At 41.6% G+C, this 22,314-nt stretch overlaps 1 protein-coding gene across 1 annotated transcript in view; it reads right to left on the bottom strand.

The window, feature by feature from the left end:
• Window positions 1–317: 317 nt before the first annotated feature.
• Window positions 318–22,314, bottom strand: part of OTOL1 (otolin 1) — a 42,457-nt gene continuing 20,460 nt past the window's right edge. Inside the window, exons 3-6 of the mRNA XM_058188340.1 lie at window positions 7,436–7,803; window positions 5,584–5,673; window positions 2,179–2,250; window positions 318–1,490 (exon numbers count right to left, since the gene is read on the bottom strand). Coding sequence (XP_058044323.1) covers window positions 592–1,490; window positions 2,179–2,250; window positions 5,584–5,673; window positions 7,436–7,803 — 1,429 coding nt within the window. The 3' untranslated portion in view covers window positions 318–591. The remainder of the gene's footprint in view (window positions 1,491–2,178; window positions 2,251–5,583; window positions 5,674–7,435; window positions 7,804–22,314) is intronic.

The following is a 22,314-nucleotide window of genomic DNA, read 5'->3' as shown; positions in this document are numbered from 1 at the left end:
TACCATTTAATCTTGTATTGACAATCTTAATTTCACTGAAGTGACTGATAGAAATAAATATTTTATTAACATTTTAGCTATTAATTACAGGTGCTTCTGGATAAAAGACAGTGGTGGGATTCAGCCAGTTCTCATCATTTCGGGAGAACCAGTTGTTAACTTTCTGAGCAGTTTGGCAAACTGGTTGTTGGAAGAAATCATTATGGCAGAGAACCAGTTGTTTAATTACTTGAATCCCACCACTGTAAAAGGGTATTATGGTTATTTTAAAATAATATCATCTTTATCAAAACTATATGCATACCATGGTGCAATTTTAATCAGCTAATGACCATAGAAATAAAATATGAAATCTTTCTGGAGATATTTTCCTGTCCATTGCCCAAGTGCAATTCTGTAACAGTTTCCCACAAAGAAGTTCAGATTATCACGGATTAAATGCTCCTTGTTTTAATTTACTTCCGTTAGTTAATGTCTTAACTAATTAGCTTAGTTAAGACCATGAGTTGGATAGTGAAATATGTTTCTTTATGATAAATAAGGCAGAAGGGAGATCTTTCTTGGCATTGGGTTCATACCTACATGCTTTTCTTATAGCAGAGTCTCAAATATTTCATCAGGATACAAGAGGAAGCCTGAAAATATGCTGTCATCTTCAGCACTGACATAAACCCCATTCCAATCCCTTGTGACTTCTAGCCATACTTGGTCCCCTACATTTAGCTTCAGAATGGTAAGGAAGGAAGCCTGGTCTATCTCTTGGCCATAGAGCGTCTCCCGACTTCTGATCATCTTCTTGTTCTGACAAACAATACTGATGCGGGCAGGACGCCCTCGTATTGTCATGTGATAGGAGAAGATATAAGCCCCAGCAATGCTGCAATTAAATTTCCCTGTCAATGGATTATAATGTTCCTGGTCGTTGTACAGTACCTTATCAAACTTAATGGGCATGTTTGGGGGTGGGAAAGGTTTGGATAGACCAACGCTAAATGCTGATCTGGGGAGGGTTGGAGTTTCCCCTTTTGGACCTTTTGGGCCTCTTGCACCTTTTTTACCAGGAGTTCCTCTGATTCCTTTGAAACCAAGACTTCCTTTCACCCCTGGAGGTCCCATCAAACCAATTGGACCTTGGTCACCTTTGTCACCCCTAATTCCAGGTTGTCCTTTTTCTCCCTTTTGCCCATCCTCCCCATGTCCACCTCCTACTCCGATGTCTCCTTTAACGCCCTTTTCTCCTTTTGGTCCAATGTCACCCTTATCTCCTCTTTCTCCTTTTTCCCCTGGATCCCCCAAATAGCCCTTTTCGCCAAGGTCCCCCTTTTCTCCTTTTTCCCCATTTTCCCCATCAACACCTGGTAACCCCAGTTCCCCCATGTCTCCTTTCTCTCCTTTGGTGCCATTCTCACAATTTTCCCCCTTAGAGCCCTTTTGTCCTTTGACCCCAGGAAGACCATGGTTTCCTTTATCTCCTTTAAATCCAACTTCCCCTAGAAATATTAAAGACAGAAGGAAAAGGTTAGAAGGAAAAACGTCAAGCAAAATCATGCTCCAGTTCATGCATTAGCTCTAATATTCTTATAGAAATGGAATTTGCTCCTTCCCGTCACCATAATGACTTGGGTTTTTAAGAGTCCATCCCTTTCACAAAGTATGTAGAAGAAGAATACTATGTAGATATGGGTAGGAGGCATGCAAATATACAAGTATATCTGTGAAGAAATTATTGGTTGGAATCAGTGTGTGCTGGAGCCAGGTAGTCCTCCACTATGGGAAGGAGTCCAATGTCTTAATAATTGCATGGACTACATTTAAATATGACATATTTCTGTGCAATTTTAAAATGTATATGTCAGACAAGCACCTGAATACAGAAAAAGCCTTTTCAAAGTAACTAATACATACCCAACTATATGAGAAAAAAACTATCCACCCATTGTGTTGATGATAATAATAGTAACAACAACAATAATAATAATAATAGTGATAAAAGATAATCTCATAATAATGGTACTTCCAAGGCATTTAGAGTTGAAGATAATAAAAGTAGGTTTCCTTGCAGTGGCTCTCAGCCAACCATCATTATGCTGAAATATAATTATAATCACAAAGAAAGAGAACCTCATACTTCATAGGTACTTTACTTCCTTGTTTTTTCTCAGATTTTATGCAACATACCTGGGTCTCCGGGTTTGCCTGGGTATCCTGGGAGTCCATTTGCTCCTTGATCACCATGTTCTCCTTTATCTCCTATGACATTGTTCCAAAATATTATATATACCATGTTTTCCCAAAAATAAGACATCCCCTGATAATAAGCCCAATAGGGCTTTTGAGAGCATGCGCTAAAATAAGCCTCCCCCCCAAAAAAATAAAACCTCCCCAAAAATATTTAAACGCAGAGCTGGAAATCAGGTAAGACATCAAGCGGAGCCCCATCTTGCTTCATGCACCCCAAAATAATAAGAGTTCCCCGAAAATAAGGCCAAGTGCCTATTTCGGGGTTCAAAAAAATATAAGACGGGGTCTTATTTTCGGGGAAACACAATATATAACTGTTAATGCACATTTACCAACTCAGTGTTGACATTTTTTTTAATAATTTCTCAAAGTCAAACCCGAAGCAAAAGTTGAGTTGTTCTGAATGGGCCCTCTCAATGCTACCTCTTCCTCCTCCTTATCATCACCATCCTCACCTAGGAGATACTACAAAAAAGCTTATAGCTCTTTGTTTTGCAGGGATAGGACATTTTGGAAATATAAGTTTCTTTTAACTTCCCACTCTTTGAAAAATAATCAAGAAATAATGGCTGCCAATTTGCTTCTGAATCCAATTCAAGGTGTTGGTTATCACCTTGAAAGCCTTTCATGGCTTGGGTCCAAGTTAATTGATAAACTGAGTCATCCCAAAAGGATTGGCCTGCTCTACTTGCACAGGCCCTAAGGGGCATGCTACAGAACCCATGAGTCAAGGAATTTCAGCTGGTAAGGTCTAGAAATAGAACATTTTCTGCCATGGTTCCTGCCCTCTAGACCAGCAGTCACCAACTGGTGGTCCGCAAGAAATTTTGGTGGTCCATGGAGAAATCTTCATATTTTTGCCAGTCTACCTTGGTGGAGGAGCTGCGGCGCAAGCAGGCTGAAGCAGCGATTGTGATGGCTGAAAGCTGTGGGAGCAAAGCAATACTTGCACTTGTGCAGCATCAGCATTCCGCCTGTGTATATTTGCCCAGTGGGTGGCGCAAAGCAGCCCTTGTCTCCTGCCGCTTGTGACTTGCAGCTGTAAATGGCGACTGGTCCGGGGAGCAGCTGGATTTTGCTTTCTATTGCAGATGCCAGATCGGCCTCTCGTCTCTCGAGGAGCGCTCGCTGAACCGGCGTGGGAAACTTCGGCCAGGCTCCTCGAGAGATGAGACCTTGCAGGGGGCCAGTCTGGTAATGGAGAGCAAAATCCGGCTGCTCCCCTGATCAGATGCCCAAGTCCCAAGCGGCAAGAGACAAGGGCTGCTTTGCTCCACTGGCTGGCGCAAATATACCAAGGTGGAATGCTGATGCCACGCAAAATGAAATAGAGAAAAAGAGACAGAATGAAAGAGAGAGAATGAGAGAGAGAGAGAGACAGAGACAGAGAGAGAATCAGAGAAAGAATCAGAGACTGAGAGAGAGAGAATGAGAGAGAATCAGAATGAGAAAGAATGAGAGACAGAGAAAGAGAATAAGAGACAATGAGAGAGAGAGACAGTGCACCGCCTTCTTGGAAGAAGTGCGGGGGGGGGGCTGAAGGGGGATGTCTTGCATTAAGTATCGACACCCCCCCATCTCAATTTTGCGAGGTTGGCACAGCAGGCAGTGGTCCTTCCCAGTGCGCCTTGTTTCTCTGGAGCACTCCGCTGCACCCCTCCCACTTCTGCCTGCCTCCTCCTCCTCCCAGAGTCTCTGGGCTGCTTACTCAGCTAGAGGGAAAACTCAAAAGGTGCTCTGTCGCCCAGCTTGCCCGCCTCCCCAAGGATGTCGCCCTGGGGGCCGCTGTCTTCGCAGCTCTTGCTCAAAGCCACCTGGCTCTTAAAGGGACTCATGGAGAATGAGAGAGAATCAGTGAGAGAATCAGAGAGTGAGAGAGAGAGAATGAGAGAGAATCAGAATGAGAGAGAATGAGAGACAAAGAAAGAGACAGAGAGAATCAGAGAAAGAATCAGAGACTGAGAGAGAGAGAATGAGAGAGAATCAGAATGAGAAAGAATGAGAGACAGAGAAAGAGAATAAGAGAGAATAAGAGAGAGACAGTGCACCGCCTTCTTGGAAGAAGTGCGGGGGGGGCTGAAGGGGGATGTCTTGCATTAAGTATCGACACCCCCCCATCTCAATTTTGCGAGGTTGGCACAGCAGGCAGTGGTCCTTCCCAGTGCGCCTTGTTTCTCTGGAGCACTCCGCTGCACCCCTCCCACTTCTGCCTGCCTCCTCCTCCTCCCAGAGTCTCTGGGCTGCTTACTCAGCTAGAGGGAAAACTCAAAAGGTGCTCTGTCGCCCAGCTTGCCCGCCTCCCCAGGGATGTCACCCTGGGGGCCGCTGTCTTCGCAGCTCTTGCTCAAAGCCACCTGGCTCTGAAAGGGACTCATGGAGAATGAGAGAGAATCAGTGAGAGAATCAGAGAGTGAGAGAGAGAGAATGAGAGAGAATCAGAATGAGAGAGAATGAGAGACAAAGAAAGAGACAGAGAGAGAAAGAGTGGGAGAGAGAAAGAGAGAATGAGTGAGAAAGAGTGGGAGAGAGACAGAAAGAGAGAGGGGGAGAGAGAAAGAGAGATGAGAGAGAGAAAGAATGAGAGAGAATGAGTGGGAGAGAAAGTGGGAGAGAGAAAGAGTGGGAGAGAGAGAGAGAATGATGGGAGAGAGAGAGGAGAGAGAAAGAATGAGAGAGAATGAGTGGGAGAGAAAGTGGGAGAGAGAAAGAGTGGGGGAGAGAGGAGAATGATGGGAGAGAGAAAGAGAGAAAGAATGAGAGAGAAAGAGGGGGGAGAGAGAAAGAGAGATGAAAGAATGAGAGCAAATGAGTGGGAGAGACAGAAAGAGGAGGAGAGAGAGACTGAGAGAATGAGAGAGAAAAAGGGGAGGGGGGAGGGGGGAGAAAGAGAGAGGAGGGACAGTTTGTTCCCTCCATCTCCATCCTCCTTAGCTTTATTTTAATTAGATTTATTTTAATTGAATTTTTAAATTTAAGATCTCTATTTATTGTTTCAATGGTTTATACTGTAGTTTTTTCCTTGTCTGTATGCCACCTAAAGTTGCCTTTGCCAAGATGGGCAGCATATAAGATTGATAAATAAATAAATGGGAGAAGATGACCAAAGTCAGAAATCAAAGATTGTTTTTATTGTTTCCTTGGAAGATTTTCACCCTAAATTGTTGGGAGACTAATTCTAATTAGGGCTCCTCATCCCATATCTGAGCTCTGCTTTCTTTATCCCTTCCATAGGTCAACTAAATACATGAACGTTCATTTTTTATATTTGGAAAATATTGCTAAATCAATCCAGTCCATGGTGGTGGTGATGGTTGTTTTTAAGAATTATAACATAGTTCTTACCTTTGTTTCCTTTGAATCCTTTTGATCCTTGTAATCCAGGAGTTCCTGGTAGTCCGGGACGGCCTTTTTCTCCTACTTCTCCTTTAAGTCCTATTTTTAAAAAACAAGGAAAATACATTATTTGAAAAGATTCATATGTCACAATCTCTTTAGTATTGTTATTTAGTTTTTCTATCCTAAGTCTTTGAATTCCCTCAAAGTTCCATTTTATTAGAAATATCATATTGGCACATCTTCCAGATTTTCCCCACTCAAAGGAAAGTTAAGGTCCCTGCCCAACACCCACATATCCATTACATGGTCCAATCCAAGCACCCTCCCAACTGGAGATGCCTCCCATTTCCAGCTGACCAGGTGCAGGACAAGATGTCCTTGACTCTCTGAGAAAGGAATGTTATTATGACTATATATATGACTGGCTCCACACAATTCCTCCTTTCCAGTTTCCCACAGTAGGAAATGTGGCAGGCCTGAAGGCCCAATGAAAAAGATGGCTTCCAGGCCTGACACTACTGTTATTTGCTACCTATAGAATAGGAAGACTGCCTATGAAAGTAATTATAATGTGCTACTGTTGTTGAAAATCAACAACAAACTTTCAAAGCTACTGATAGGCTTTTTACCATGAAAAACTGCTCAAATTAAAGAGGATCAAGTGAGCTTTGTTTTGTTTTTGAATAGTCACCCACTTTACCTGCTGTTATGGTGCTTCTTCCCTCCACCCATTCTAGGACCTACACAGAGTTCTAAAACATATTCATGCCTCCACCTGATGCCAAAGACGTGTGGGGGAAGACAGTTGGTTCATATCTTACTAATACTGTAGATGCATTACAGTATTTCATATTCATGTTGATTTAGATTTTCCTTGAAAAGAATCTAAGAACAGATTGCTTTTCCAATCTAAATCAAGATTGATTTTATAGTAGTTTAGGGCCTTCTGATTCAGCATTGGCATCCTGGCTGTCTCCCTGGCAGCTTCCCAAAAGAATAAATTCTTTTACTTGGTAGCTCAAGAAATATATGTTTGAGTTAAGGAGTGATAACAGAGCAGGGGGCTGCATCTTGTCCCTCTTCTACAACTCCTCCTTAACTCAAACTAGTATTGAAAATAGCCGGGGTGGCGCAGTGGTAAGATTGCAGTACTGCAGGCTACTTCTGCTGACTGCTGGCTGCCTGCAATTTGGGAGATCGAATCTCACCAGCCTCAGAGTTGACACAGCCTTCCATCCTTCTGAGGTGGGGAAAATGAGGACCCATATTGTTGGGGGCAATATCCTGATGCTTAGAGAAGCTGCAAAAGCACTGTGAAGCAGTATATAAGTTTAAGTGCTATGGCTATTGTCCAGAGCATGCATGATTTATGTGCAAGCTCAGGAAAAGTCACAGCCCCTTTAAGAAGCAGTCAAATCCAACTGCTGTGCTGGATATGAAACGCCTTTGCTTGACCTGAATATAGCATATTTTTATATCAGGCCAGTGGCCTATCTAATCCAGCATTCTAGATGATATCGTAATCCATCAGGATGCATTCAGAAAGAAAGTTCCTAAATGAATCAAATTGAGCATCCACTTCTACCATTGCTTCCTATCAGCTGATATTGAAGTCAATTTGCTTTTAGTGCGCTCGTTAAGGCTAGCAGCTGCTGACAATCTGTTTCTCCTGTCCAATTTAGCATATCTAAATTAGTAAGTCATTGCTAAATTTGAAAAGGACATCATTAAACTTGAAAGTGAGAAATTCCACAAGTAAACAATTGCTTTTTATGCTGGTTTAGGACTGTAGCAAAGATTTGATTTGATTTGATTTGATTTGATTTGATTTGATTTGATTCCAGTTACTTTTCTCTACCTGGCAATCCTCTTTCTCCAGGTTCCCCTTTCTCCCCTGGAGATAAAGTACAACAATCACAGCAGTTAAAAAAGAAGTCTGAAGAGTCCAAAGTGAAGTTATCAAATGGGAAGAGTGTGGTGGATGTTCTGAAGGTATAGTGTGGCGTAGACAATTCTGTTGTGATGTCATTCTTTTCAGGTATTTGGGTGAGGAGGCTGTCTTCCATAGGGGCCGCATCAGAAGCATCTGGGTTCTTGGTGGTTTCCATCTCAATAGCTTTTATTTTAGTGAACTTTGGAAATGGAGTGCTTTTTCCCTCAACAGTAAGATCAGCAATTCTCGTTAGTAGGAAGATGCAGGACCAAATCAGACACCACATTTTGCAGCTGTAGGAACAATTAATGCAACAGTATATCATAATGTAAATATTTAGAATAGAATAGAATAGAATAGAATAGAATAGAATAGAATAGAATAGAATAGAATAGAATAGAATAGAATAGAATAGAATAGAATTTTTATTGGCCAAGTATGATTGGACACACAAGGAATTTGTCTTGGTGCATATGCTCTCAGTATACATAAAAGAAAAGATACCTTCATCAAGGTACAACATTTACAACATTTAATGATAGTCATAGGGTACAAATTTAACACCTAATATTTATAGTTTTTATATATATTTTTATATATATTTATATATATATATATTTCTTAAGAAAACTATTAAAAGAAATGGCAATAAGGGTAATAAGGGTGATTCTTTTTGTTAAATACACAGGTCAGAATCCTTGTTATGCAAAATTGAGCTAAGCTACGGTAAAATATCTCATTTAAATCTGAAAGTGTATTTCCAATAAAAATAATGTGTGCAATTGGGTGCATGAGTACAATTCCCCCATTTTCTTTTATTTAATTTGTTTTTTAGTGTACAGTCTTTCAAATTCTTTATTTTTTTACATCTTTCAATGAAATAACCAGCTAAGATATACATGCTGTGTATCCAATTTTCTTCTTAAAAGAAAATGCAGTAATATTACACCAATGATGTATGCCAAGCAATTCCAGCTAATTAAAACAGTACCTGTTCTCTTCTTTATGTACATGCTTCCTACATCTCTAATAATGTCCCATACCTAAGCAGGTGGCTGGGAACAGTTAAAGTAATACAGTGACATCTCACTTGATTACTCATCTTTCTTTTTCATGCTCTTATGGAATTACTCTTCCATAAGGTGATGAATGGCATAATCACTAACTACCACATATGTTGACTTCCTTTTCAGCATTATTTTTAACCTGGTCCATTTTCCCTCCCATAAGAATTCCAGTCTACGTGCCACCCTCATTTCAGCTGTTACTGCGGCATTTGGTCAATTGGGCATGTTTTCCTCAAAGCAAAGAATCAAAATTCGACACATTCAGAGCAATAAATCCAGGACTGCCATATTACACGTCAAGTTTATGTTCACTATTGAACAGAGAGAAATAGAAAAGTGTTAATCCTTGAGACCCAAAATTTATGTGGCTGTTTCTGTTGCTAAATGCAATAGTTGTTAAGTTTTACCCCATTTTATGACCTTTCTTACCACAGTTGTTAAGTGAATCACCACAATTGTTAAGTTAGCAACACGATTGTTAAGTGAATCTGGCTTTCCCATTGACTTTGCTGGTCAGAAGATTGCACAAGATGATCACATGACCCCAGGACACTAGAACTGTCATAAATGATCACATGACCCCGGGACAATACAACTGTCATAAATACATGCCAGTTGCCAAGCATCCAAATTCTGATCATGTGACCATGCTGCAACCATCATAAGTGTGAAAAATGGTCATAGGTCACTTTTTTCAGTGTGTTGTAACTTCAAACAGTCACTAAACAAACTGTTTTAAGTTGAGAACCACTTGTTTATGGAAAGAAAATATGGAACCAATACTGTACAGCAAATGGTGAAATGAATAAAGCTGAGATTATTTTTGAAGGTTTGTTATTATCTTGTATTTTTGGGTTTCAATCAACAGTCACCAACTCTTACCTCTGGCCTTTACCTGTTCAATGGAGTGGTGATGTCCATATATTGAGATATGCTTGAACTCTCCGTGTAATCAAAACTTCTATTTCACAAGCTCCCTAACCGCATAGAAAATCATTATTGTAAGGAAGCATAATCAGGCTGAGAATAAGTGCAAAATGATCAGAAGAGAAAATTGGTTTGGTGGTAGACATTAATAGACTTGTCTGTATCTGTATCACACTAGTATAGAATATGCCCAAGGCAAACCTGTCCTAACTTTCAGTGAGTTGTCCATGCCTCAGAAAAGACTAGTTGTAGTCTTGAGTAACAAGACCATATAGTCTTACATTAAACCAAACTTTAAAGGGTCTCCAAACTTGACAACTTTAAGTCTTATGGACTTCCCCATGTCCTGGCTGGGGAATTCTGGGAGTTGAAATCCACAAGTCTTAAAGTTGTCAGGCTTGGAGACCCCAGCACTAAAAGATAACATAGAATCTCTAAGCAAAAGCAAGGAAGGCAGGCTTGAGCAGGCTGGAAGACTTCAAATCCCATTCTATTTGGGGATATGGATGCAATAATACTCACTACCCTTCAAAATGGATCCTCTCAGATGATCCTCTTTGGTGACAAGAATTCCTATAGCAATTCCTATACCAACACAGTCATAAAGATAAAGATAAAGACATATGTGCTCCCAATTCTAGGGGGTGCTGCTCATCTCCGTTTCTCAGCCAAAGAGCCAGCTGTGTCTGATGACAATTCCATGGTCATTTGGCCGGCATGACTAAACGCCAAAGACACACGGAACACTGTTACCTTCCCACCAATTTTTCTACTTGCATGTTTATATGCTAGGTTCGAACTGCAGGTTGGCAGAAGCTGGGGCAAGTAATGGGAACTCACTCCGTTACACGGTGTTAGGGATTCAAACCGCTAAACTTCCAACCTTTCTAATTGACAAGCTCAGTGTCTTAGCCACTGAGACACCGAGTCCCCATACACAACACAGTCACAGAAATAGCTAAATGGACACTTTTATCAAAATAACATTCTTCTGTGTCAAACACAGACTTTCCATATCTTTGCTTTAAGATTAAAACTGAATGAAGAAATCCACAGGTTTTCACAAGGAAACCATTTCATATCTTTCTGGAAAAGGCATGCATAATCTGTCCAAATGTTCTTTCTCAGAAGTAGAGTAGAAATGTTTCTCCTATGCAAGATCAAATGCAAAAATCCAACCGTTATCTACTGGTGATGAAATATTAATATTACCAATAACAATTTTTAAAAACTTTACGGATGAGTGGGAGCTTGTTCTTCTGCTATATAAGCCTGAGTGAGCAGGAACATTCTGAGAGCCAAAAAAAAATATTTCAAAGTAGCTCATTCAGAGCTCTACAGAGCTAAATAACTGTGAGATGATTTCATAATGACTATCAAGTCAAGCTCAATTACACACATTAAAAGGTTTTAATACGAAGCAAATTTAGATGCTTGTAACTCAATGCAATAGGAAGACCTTTCTTTGGGCTATGACTTATTCTGCATGTTCATAAGATTTCATATAGATTTGCTTATTACAAGATGGGTGTTGTGAGACCAAACCAAATAACTAGCATATTGCTTCATGAGCTTTCCAGAGACTCCCCTTGGTTAACTAAAACAAAATCTCAAAAAGTAGTTTCACACAGCCAATAGACTGTGTTACCCATTTATATGGTAACATATCATTGGGGAATTGTTTCTTTCAAAATCATCTCCGGCTTAAAGATTTAGTAAAACTCATTTGGCTTAAATGCACCTATGACTGGGGCCTCCTCATTCAAATGAAATGCAGTGCATACTTCCATCTCGAACGATCTGGAAAAGAAATTTATGTGTTGTTTTAAATCTTTCTTTCTGAGGCTTCCAGATTCATTCTGCCTTGAGCAGCCTAGCTATATGCTCCGAGTGGAGCCAAAATGTCCATTTGAAGCCACTCACATTATCAGTGAAAATATAAATGTGAACTGTACGGGACTCGATGCTGTCCCCTCCTCCTCTTGTCAGAAAGAGGGACCCATATAGCTATAGTGTCCCATGTGCAGGTGATGTCTTCAAACTACAGGTAGTCCTTGACTTACGACCACAATTAAGCCTCAAATGTCTGTTGTGAAACATTTGTTAAGTGAGTTCTGCCCAGTGGTGGGTTTCAATTTTTTTTACTACCAGTTCTGTGGGTGTGGCTTGGTGGGTGTGGCATGGTTTGGTGGGCGTGGCATGGTGGGCATGGCAGGGGAAGGATACTGTAAAATCTCCATTCCCACCCCAATCCAAGGGAAGGTTACTGCAAAATCCCCATTTCCTCCCGATCAGCTGGGACTTGGGAGGCAGAGACTAGATGGTGGTGGGGCCAATCAGAATTTTTACTACCGGTTCTCCGAACTACTCAAAATTTCCGCTACCGGTTCTCCAGAACTGGTCAGAAACTGCTGAAACCCACCTCTGGTTCTGCCCCATTTTGCAACCTTTCTTGCCACAGTAGTTAAGTGAATCATTGCAGTTGATAAGTTAGTAACATAGTTAACAGTAACAGAGTTGGAAGGGACCTTGGAGGTCATCTAGTACAATCCACTTCTCATGCAGGAGACTTGTACTAGGGATTCGAACTGCCAAACTGCCAACCTGTCTGATCAACAAGCTCAGTATCTTAGCTACTGAGCCACCTAGTCAGAGTTGTTAAGTGAATCTGTCTTCCCCACTGATTTTGCTTGTCAAAAGTTTGGAAAAGTGAACACATGACCTTGGGACTCAGGAAGGAAGAAGAGAGGGAGGGAGGGAGGGAAGGAAAGAAGGAAGGAAGGAAGGAAGGAAGGAAGGAAGGAAGGAAGGAAGGAAGGAAGGAAGGAAGGAAGGAAGGAAGGAAGGAAGGAAGGAGGGAAATTAAAGTTGTAAAGACAATCTTCCCAAACATGAAAATTAGAAAAAAAAACTAGAAGCACATACAAAAATCCTATATAATACTCAGCTTCTCCCATAGACAAATGGTTATCTTTCTCACATAACCACAGAAAGAAGAAGAAGGAAACAAAAATTAGAAGAACTGAAAAGAAAGAGGAATGGGGGGTGGGGAGGGACAAAACAGGACACAGATTAGCCAAGGGGAAAGGGAGAAGAGAGCAAAAGCAAAGAGAAGGGGAAAAAAGATAAAAGTTCTGCTTGGGTACTCACACATTATGTAAAGCTCAGTGTCCCAAGTAATAGTGACCATCTCTTCACATTTATAAAACTGCAGAATAACACTAGTGAATTACCATTTGATTCAAATATAGTATGATTGAATGCAATAGGAAGCCTTTACTGCAGGACAATAGTAGCCCGACTATATTTGTCCAGTGCTACATGGTTTTGCCTAAATAGCATAGCACTAATTCCGTTCTCTTCTTTTGCTGCTGTCTTTGGGGGGGGAAATGTCTTTGTGTGCATGTATTTTTAATGCATTTGAATTTAGGAGCAAAACAGTAATGTTTACTTCGCTATCATTACAGTATGACTAGTTCACTTCAGAGAGTACTTTGTCCCCAACATGGTGTTGCCAAAAAAAACTTGATAATAAGACACCAACCTCAGGATCCCCAGCTTTAAGGCCAGCCAAGAGACAAACAAGAGAGAGGTTGTTTCAAAGACGCTGACGGTGGGTTCAAACAAGATGTGAAGGGTTATGTGGTCAGTCTCCTATTCAGGTCTGCTCTGGTATGTTCTGTTCCAAACAACTGTAGACAATCTGTTGCATTGTAAGAGTTCCATAACTCAAACAATTAGCAAGGTAATGATGGCCTGTGGGTTTTACTGAAGCAGAACGCCAACAGAAACACTCAGGAAGGAACCTTCAGATAGACTTGTGTCTATCAAAGTCTAACCTCTAGTAAACAGAACTGAGCAATACATGATTAACAGTGGGAAGGGAGAAGTTTAAAGCACCAGCAGTACTTTCTGAAAAGAAGTTTATAATAAAGACATATAAAAATTAAATTTTTTCACACCTCCCCTGGCCTTGCGCTTCACCCTCTCAAGAAACATATGCCTCGTAGTTTGGGAAACCTTGCTCTAAATGAAGTAATATTTTTGGGAAAGAGCATCTCTGCATCCTTAACTGGCTGTTGTTTTATCCATCAGTATTTAATTTTATAGCTTATTTATTACATGATGGTTATGCATGATTTATCCCATTCATATAAGATCAGTATGTGTCTATGATTAAAAACACAAATTGCTCTTAATCATGCACACCTCTATACTATTAGCTGAATGAGGGCATTGATGCAATTCCCACAGCTCGCACACATCCATAGACTTTCAGTAATAATGCTCGTTCAACAAACAGGAATTTGCTTGGAAAGCCATTGTCAGTCAAAGTTAGAATTTGTAATTAGATAATCAGCAGCCTGATGGGGTACAGTATACCTTCTTTTATTCATAATGAACAATTTTTCCAGAGAAGACCTACAATTTGTTTCATTGATTTTCTTTATGAAATAGATTGTTTTATATACCAATATGTATACTTTATATTTATATTTAATCCTCTATTCAATGGTACCAGTCCTAGACAAGATAATAATAATAATAATAACAGAGTTGGAAGGGACCTTGGATATCTTCTAGTCCAATCCACTGCCCAGGCAGGAAACCCTACACCATCTCAGACAAATGGTTATCCAACAGCTTCTTAAAAATTTCCAGTGTTGGAGCATTCACAACTTTTGAAGGCAAGTTGTTGACTCATTAATTGTTCTGTCAGGGAATTTCTCCTTAGTTTTAAGTTGCTTCTCTCCTTGATTAGTTTCCACCCATTGCTTCTTGTCCTACCTTCAGGTGCTTTGGAGAATAGTTTGACTCCCTCTTCTTTATGGCAACCTCTGAGATATTGGAACAGTGCTATCATTTCTCCCCTAGTCCTTCTTTTCATTAAGCTAGGCATACCGACTTCCTGCAACTGTTCTTCATATGTTTTAGCCTCCAGTCCCCTAATCATTTGTTGCTCTTCTCTGCACTCTTCCTGATGCATTGGGCAACAACTCCCACAATCTCTGTCAAAAAACTGGCCAATTAGAATTTTGGGAGTGTCAATACCAGGACAATTTCTCTATTACTTTCAAACCAACATTCTTTTACTTTAAAACTCCAAGAATTATAGATTCTACCTGGATTTTGTAGAATTACAGAATGTACCTGAGCTTCCAGCATTTTGTGGTCTTTAATACATTTTAATCCTTAATGCTTCCATCCAAAATTTTGTAAATATTACCTTATGCTGAGTCCAAATACTAGTCCATGTGAGCTCTTTCAAGCCAGAGATATTGGAATGTCCTTTATCAAAGGTGGCCCACCACATGCACTTTCTGATATGAATGGGATAATATCATAAGCTGAGAGATGAATATTTATGGCAATAGATCTGTCCAGATGAATATCTACAGATAATTAGCATGTACATCTCTTTTTAAACATGGGAACTCCATAACAAACAGAAATGACTATTTTACCATCTAAAAATAGGTATTGGCACATTTCAAAATCATATGAGATTCTGACCACATTTTAATTTAAAACCAAGTAGTCAGACTATTTATTTGTTTGTTTATATCCCTCCCTTATTATTTTTACAAATAATTCAAGGGAGTGAACATATCTTAAAGAAAAGTGTGACTGAATCTATAAATCTGGAACTAAATTCTGGATTTCAATCTTAGATTTCATATTGAAGAGCTGCTCAAATTAATGATATAATTGTAATGAATGCATCCCATTCAGATTGAACAAATTATTCTTGCTTTCTTCTTATTCCCTTTGCTTTCTTTCCTTAGTGACATCTCCTCTGCATGTCCATATAGGACTTGGAAGGTCTCTCATTTGATATTTAACTGCTACAAATTAATGCAAAGAATAGTGATTTAAGGTTCAAGCCCGGCCCAAGGTTGACTCAGCCTTCCATCCTTTATAAGGTAGGTAAAATGAGGACCCAGATTATTGTGGGGGCAATAAGTTGACTTTGTAAATATACAAATAGAATGAGACTATTGCCTTATACACTGTAAGCCGCCCTGAGTCTTCGGAGAAGGGCGGGATATAAATGTTAAAAAAAAATTTTTTTTAGATGTCTGGTGGTGATAAAAACGGTTTCCTAACTTCCTAATTCATTGAGATCTGGAGTGATCCGTTTTCTATTTCTTCATCCCATATTTATTTTCCTCAGCCCTTGATATACTCTGTATAAAATACCATATTACTTTTACTGCATTGCACTTGAAGTGCTTAGTGAACAAAATGACCTAAATATTCTAAATAAAATATTAAGCATCTATACTTTATAAACACATTTTGTTAAAATGCCTTATTGTTATTATATTCCCAATATATATATTTATTTAGCTTCAGTGTCTTCTTTTTTGTTCTGGTTTAATATGGATATTAAAGTGGATTGGATGACTCCATTGTTGCATTTGTCTTCAACAGAAAATTATCAGAGTTGTTGTTCGTTTATTTTTAACTTCGCTCTGACAACTTCCATCTTGAATTTTTCCAGAAAAAGTGGATTATCTTTTGCAGTCATTCAAAAGTTTTTTGTATAATTGCTTTGGTGAATTGGCTTCAAATAACAGCAACATCAGAAGACCCAATATTTTTTGAAATACAGACATCATTTTAAAAAAAAGAAAGCTCATTATCTCCTACCTTAAGAATATTCTTATCAAGAGTAGTCACTCTGTAGAGCACATTGCAGTACCCAGTCTTAATCTTCAGTGGGTAGTGGATTATTTTGTTTCTTTTATTACTTTAATAATGGCCAATGAGAGAATGAAGAAATCAAAGAAGAACTCGGATTGGTGACTTTTTCAGAAAGTCAACAGTGTGACACTGAAATTGGAGAAAATGTAAATTCAATGCCTTTCACAGATCTGAGTTATGTGATAGGTTTCTTCAGTCAGGTACTTGAGAGATGAGTGGATTTCAATTAAGCAACTGCGATGTGATTCTTTAAAAAAATGTTAGATTTATATGACTTTTCCGAAAGAACCTTCATGTGTTCTACAGCAGGGGTCTCCAACCTTGGCAACTTTAAGACTTGTGGACTTCAACTCCCAGAATTCCTCAGCCAGCTGGCTGAGGAATTCTGGGAGTTGAAGTCCACAAGTCTTAAAGTTGCCAAGGTTGGAGACCCCTGTTCTACAGTATCCTTCTTCACAAGCTTATCTGTATGACAACACTATGACATAAGTTTGATGAGAAAGAAATGACTAAATAAACTTCCAAGAATGAGTGACTGCATGAATATGGATGTCTGTAATCCTAGTAAAATACAAAGTAAAATACCCTTCAATCTGAATTCAGTTCCTGGTTAATTCATGAGTACATACATCCTTACTGTTTTCTTGGCAAATACAATTGTAATGTATCTTTAAAAGTTTTGGCGGGAAAATAGCACGTTGCTGATTGGTTGAAGCCTCCGGCTAAACTGTATATAAAGAGAGGTTTTTCCCAGCACTGGCTGCTGGGTTCACCATATAGTAAAGAGCTGTTGTCACTATCCTGGTCTCCTGCCTCGTTATTGCCCGAATCTAACACTGGCGACGAGGATGGGATCTCGAGGCTAAGAGCGCCAGGAAAAGAGCTGAACTCACCAGGAAGACGCGAACCCAGCAAACAAGGGGCGGAAAGCAGCGATGTCCGGCTACACACCGCCAGCGCCATTCGACCCAGCTAAGGAAAATGGGGTCATACATGGCTCGCTTCGAGTGTTTCCTCGAGGCGAACGAACTTCAAGGAGTTTCAGACAACAGGAAACGAGCGATTTCCTGAGCCACTGCGGTCCAGAAGTTTTCGACACCGCAGAATCCTGGCTGAGCCAACGCCGTACAGTCGGTACCGTGGCAAACTCTGCAGACTTTATTGAAAGCCCATTATGCACCAACGCCGTCCAAGTATGTGCAACGGTTCGAATTCGGGAGCGAGACAGCAAGAGGCGAGTCCATCAGCGCATACATGGCCGCCCTGAGGAAAGCCTCAAAACATTGCGAGTACCGAGACTTGATGAGGCATTGCTGGAGCAACTCATCCGCTGGGGTCAGGGACATCCGCTTATGGAGGCGGCTGCTGTCTAAAAGCAACCTAACGCTGGCAAACGCCTTGGACGAAGCCAGGGCTCACGAGATGTCTACCCAAGCGGCGGAAACCCTACAAAAGCAGGTCGCACCAACGGTTGGTGCGAAATCAACCCCGTCCACAACGAAGAGGTCCAGGCCGAGTCGGAGGGTGAGGAAGAGGAAGGAGTCTTCCACACCGGGAGGCCGGAGAAAGAAGACCGGGGTGAATGCGCGAGTTGTGGAGGGCAACACCAACGACAACAATGCAAATTTAAGGATGCGACTTGTCGGCGGTGCGAAAGGAAGGGGCACATAGCACAGGCCTGTCGAGCACCCCAACCTTCCCGCCAAAAATTCAAACCGACCAATCAGAGCGCGGGAACGACGAAGCGGCCCGTGAGTGGTCAGTTCAAAAAAGGCGCGAAGTTGAATCAGACTGTCGTGAGAGTGGGTCACGCATCAACACGCCTAGAGAAAAAAATCTTTACGAAAGCAAAGATTGAGGGGGTGCCGTGCCGATTGGAGGTGGACACCGGCTCATCGATCATGATCATGTCCTGGGACACTCTCGTGAGAGCCTTACCCGCCATCGCAAAGCGCAAGCTGCAACCACAGAAATTAAAGATACAAGACTACCAAGGGAATCGCATCCCTGTTCGAGGGGTAACGCCCGCCCCCGCCGAGTATGGACAATCCAAGAAAACTCTGCCCATCACCATCGCCGATGGGACCCTGCCAAGCTTGTTGGGACTGGCCTGGTTCCGAGCATTGGGCATGGGAGTGACTGGAATCTTCAGAAATGAAGTCGACCTCAAAGACGCACTCATGAAAGAATTTGGGGACGCAGAGACTGCCTGGGCAAGTACAAGGGGACCCCTATCTCATTTAACTTAGACCCACAAGTTGCCCCTATCCGCTTAAAGGCTAGGAGGGTCCCGTCGCCCTAAAGCCCAGGATTGACCGAACTGGACAAACTAGTAAACCAGGGAATTTTAGTGCCAGTTGACCATGCTAAATGGGAGACCCTATAGTCACCCCAGTCAAACCGGACGGGTCGGTCCGGATTTGCGCTGACTACAAGGCAACGCCAACAAAGCATTGCAAAGAGTGCTTACCTGCCCGGTGGTACAGCACTTACTGCACTCATTGGGGCAAGGGCAAGTTTTTGCCAAGCTAGACTTGGCCCAAGCCTATCAACAGCTACCCGTAGATAGCAGCACAGCCGAAGCACAGACAATTGTGACTCACAGAGGGGCTTTTAAGTGCACCCGGTTACAGTTTGGGGTTAGTGTGGCTCCAGGGTTATTTCAGAACCTCATGGAGCGGCTATTGCAAGGACTACCAGGGGTGATACCATACTTCGACGATGTATTGGTATCCGCTGAGAACCTAGAGGAATTAGGGGTAAGGCTGCGAAAAGTTTTGGGCATTTTCCGGTCTGCCGGTTTAAAAGTTAAACTGAACAAATGCCATATCGGGGTTGAATCTGTGGAATTCCTGGGCTACCGAATAGACAGGGAAGGGATTCACCCCACTGAGAGCAAGGTACGGGCCATCAGGAAAGCCCCAGCCCCAAAGAACAAACCGGAGTTACAGGCATTCTTAGGTCTGGTCAATTTCTACGCGGTATTTTTAAAAAATAAGGCAACAATTGCCGAACCACTGCACAAACTACTAGCAAAGACAGCTGCGTGGTCTTGGGGAAAGGCGGAAGCTAGGGCATTCGAAGGGGTAAAGAATCTCCTATCTAGCGATAGCCTCCTTATTCAGTACAATGGCACGTTGCCATTAGTATTAAGCTGCAATGCATCTCCCTATGGGGTGGGGGCTGTGCTCAGCCACCGGTTGCCAAATGGCACAGAAGCCCCTATTGCATACTACTCCCGAACCATGTCATCAGCTGAAAGGAATTATAGCCAGCTTGATAGGGAAGCCTTGGCTATAGTCTCCGGAGTAAAGAAATTCCATGAATATGTATTTGGTCGTGAATTCGAAATCATCACGGACCACAGACCCTTGCTAGGGTTGTTGGCAGGCAACCGCCCAACACCCGTGGCACTCTCGCCCAGACTGACCCGATGGACTATCTTCCTAGCGGCATATTCCTACAAATTACTACACCGGCCGGGAAAGGAATTAGGGCATGCAGACGCCCGTTACCAGAGACTATCGAAGACCCCACTCCGGGGATACCAGTTCTGCTAATTGACTCTTTGGACTCTGGCCCGGTCACATCCAAGGAGGTGGCTCGGGCTTCGTACAAGGACATTACAATAAGGACTGTAAATGGTTGGGTACACGAGGTTGGCCGCTACCGGCGAAGTTTCAAAGAATTTGTAAAAACGTGGGAACTCTCCAGCCTGCCTGCTATGGGGGGATCGAGTGGTGATCCCGGAGAAATTGAGGGAAAAGGTATTGGAACTCCTTCACGAAGGCCACCCAGGGATCGTCAGAATGAAGGGTTTAGCGAGAAGCTATGTGTGGTGGCCCTTAATGGACAACTGGCAGAAGCCCGGCAGAGCTATTAATGGGTCGGAAGCTCAGGTGCCCACTAGACCGTTTAAACCCAAACTACACACCAGACGGTTACAAAGGGGTACAGGGTAAAACAAGAGGGATGGCAGTAGGCGACCTAGTGTGGGCACACAACTACAGCGAGGGTCCGACCTGGTAACAGGAAAATCCTAGAGATAACAGCACCAAAATCATATCTAGTAGAGATAGAGGATGGCCGGGTATGGATGCGCCACATAGACCAGATAAGGAAACGCATAACCGGTAAATCAGAAACAGACGAAACAGGCCCTGACTACCCAACGAATGAATCCACAACTGACTCAAACCGTGGCAAACGCAAGACTTATCTGAGTTCCAGAAGGTCCAGCGACACCAACCGCCCATCCTGAAGACAGCAGGGACGACTCTACAATAATCCAGGGCCGGATGGTTTAGAGGAGGAGCTGAGAGGGACAAACAGCCCCTCCGGTCAGCTCGACTCACTCCCAGAAGTGAATTGCGAGGTCCGAAAGAGTCAGGAGACGCCCAGTCTACTCGTGATTACGAGAAAATAAGATGCTAATTTTATGCAAATATTGGTAAAGTGTTTTCTGGGAGGAAGGAGTGTAATGTATCTTTAAAAGTTTGGTGGGAAAATAGCACGTTGTTGATTGGGTTGAAGCCTGCCAACTGTATATAAAGAGAGGTTTTTCCCAGCACTGGCTGCTGGGTTCACCATATAGTAAAAAGCTGTTGTCACTATCCTGGTCTCCTGCCTCGTTATTGCCCGAATCTAACAACAATAGTGAATTTCCATTGCCTTATTCTGGGATATTTTTATGTAGCCCCTTGGATTTTCTCATATGAGTACTAGCTAGGCTTGGCTTTGCTTAACTTCGGATCCCAAGCAATGCCAGCCAGGTATTTAAGACTTTAAGACTTGTGGACTTCAACTCCCAGAATTCCTCAGCCAGAAAAACTGGCTGAGAAATTCTGGGAGTTGAAGTCCACATATCGTAAAGTTTCCAGGTTTGGACACCTCTGCCTTAAATACTACAGTTGATGAATCCAGGTGTTTCCTGTTTACCTTAGAGAAGACATGCACAGTTCTATTTCTTCAGTTTAAGGACATAATGCAGATAAGTAATCCATAGGAATTGGGTCATCTCAATTTCATTTATTCATGCATGCATTCACTTTAGGTTTTTTCAAATAAAATGCAATAATCGTTTTAAAGCTGAAAAAATGTTACCAAAACAACCGGCAAAGATACATCAAATTGCATTTATTGCCATCAAATGTGGTGATGGCCACTAACTTTGGCAGTTTTAAGAAGAACTGGAGGAAATTCATGGGGAAAAAAGTTACCAGAGTGATAACTATTTCAAATAGCAGTACTTCCTCCCCAATCACAGTCAAGACAACTTACTGTAAATATCCATTGCTAGGTAGTAGACAGTCTACCTCAATTATTATTCAGTTAGGAAAATTAAAATGGTTCCCTCTGCAGAAAGCACCCACCCCTCTCCTAGAAAAATGAAATGTTTTAGGAACTATTTTAAAAAGACAGGATATTATATTTCCCCTAGAAAAAATAGAAATCTTAAGGGAGACAGAAACTCAGGCTTCAGCTCACTGCCCCCAGCAGATATTTGGTGCCCATTGAGAAAGACTGGGCCAGCCTATCTACAAAACAAAAGATCTTTAGCTCCAGGGTGATGAAATTAAGACATGACCCTTCAGGACATTATAGGATTATCTAGCAGCTAGGCTCACTGCATTACAAAATCACTTGGGGACATTGCATCACCCAGCAAGCTTCAACCAAGCTTGACTCAGAAAACCTACAAGGTCAGCTATGACCTCGGCATGGCCCCACGGGAATCTGACTACAGCCAATAGAATACATGTCTTGCACAGGAACAGGAAGCTCAAGGGCAAGGCCCAAGAGAGGGTATAAATAACCCTCACTCTCCACTCCATGTGGTCAGCTACCCAGAATCACACGTGCTTGGTGGTTCTGCTTCACCATTAAACCATTTTTCCAATCACCTTTCATGTTTCCAGTGTCTTTCTGAACTAGATGGATATTTCTTCCAACACCTATTTTAAATGCTAATTACTGTTTTTAAAAAATCTTTCATAGACACAAAATGTAAGTATACAATTAATGCTATTTTGTGTTTTTAAATCTTATATTTATATTATATTGTATTTTTAATAAACACTACTCTCTGCAGGCAGTTGGAAT

Source organism: Ahaetulla prasina, chromosome 6 (assembly GCF_028640845.1).
Source record: "Ahaetulla prasina isolate Xishuangbanna chromosome 6, ASM2864084v1, whole genome shotgun sequence".
Classification (NCBI taxonomy): domain Eukaryota; kingdom Metazoa; phylum Chordata; class Lepidosauria; order Squamata; family Colubridae; genus Ahaetulla; species Ahaetulla prasina.
Note: the sequence above shows the minus strand (reverse complement) of the source record. Positions and strands in the feature narration are given on the sequence as shown.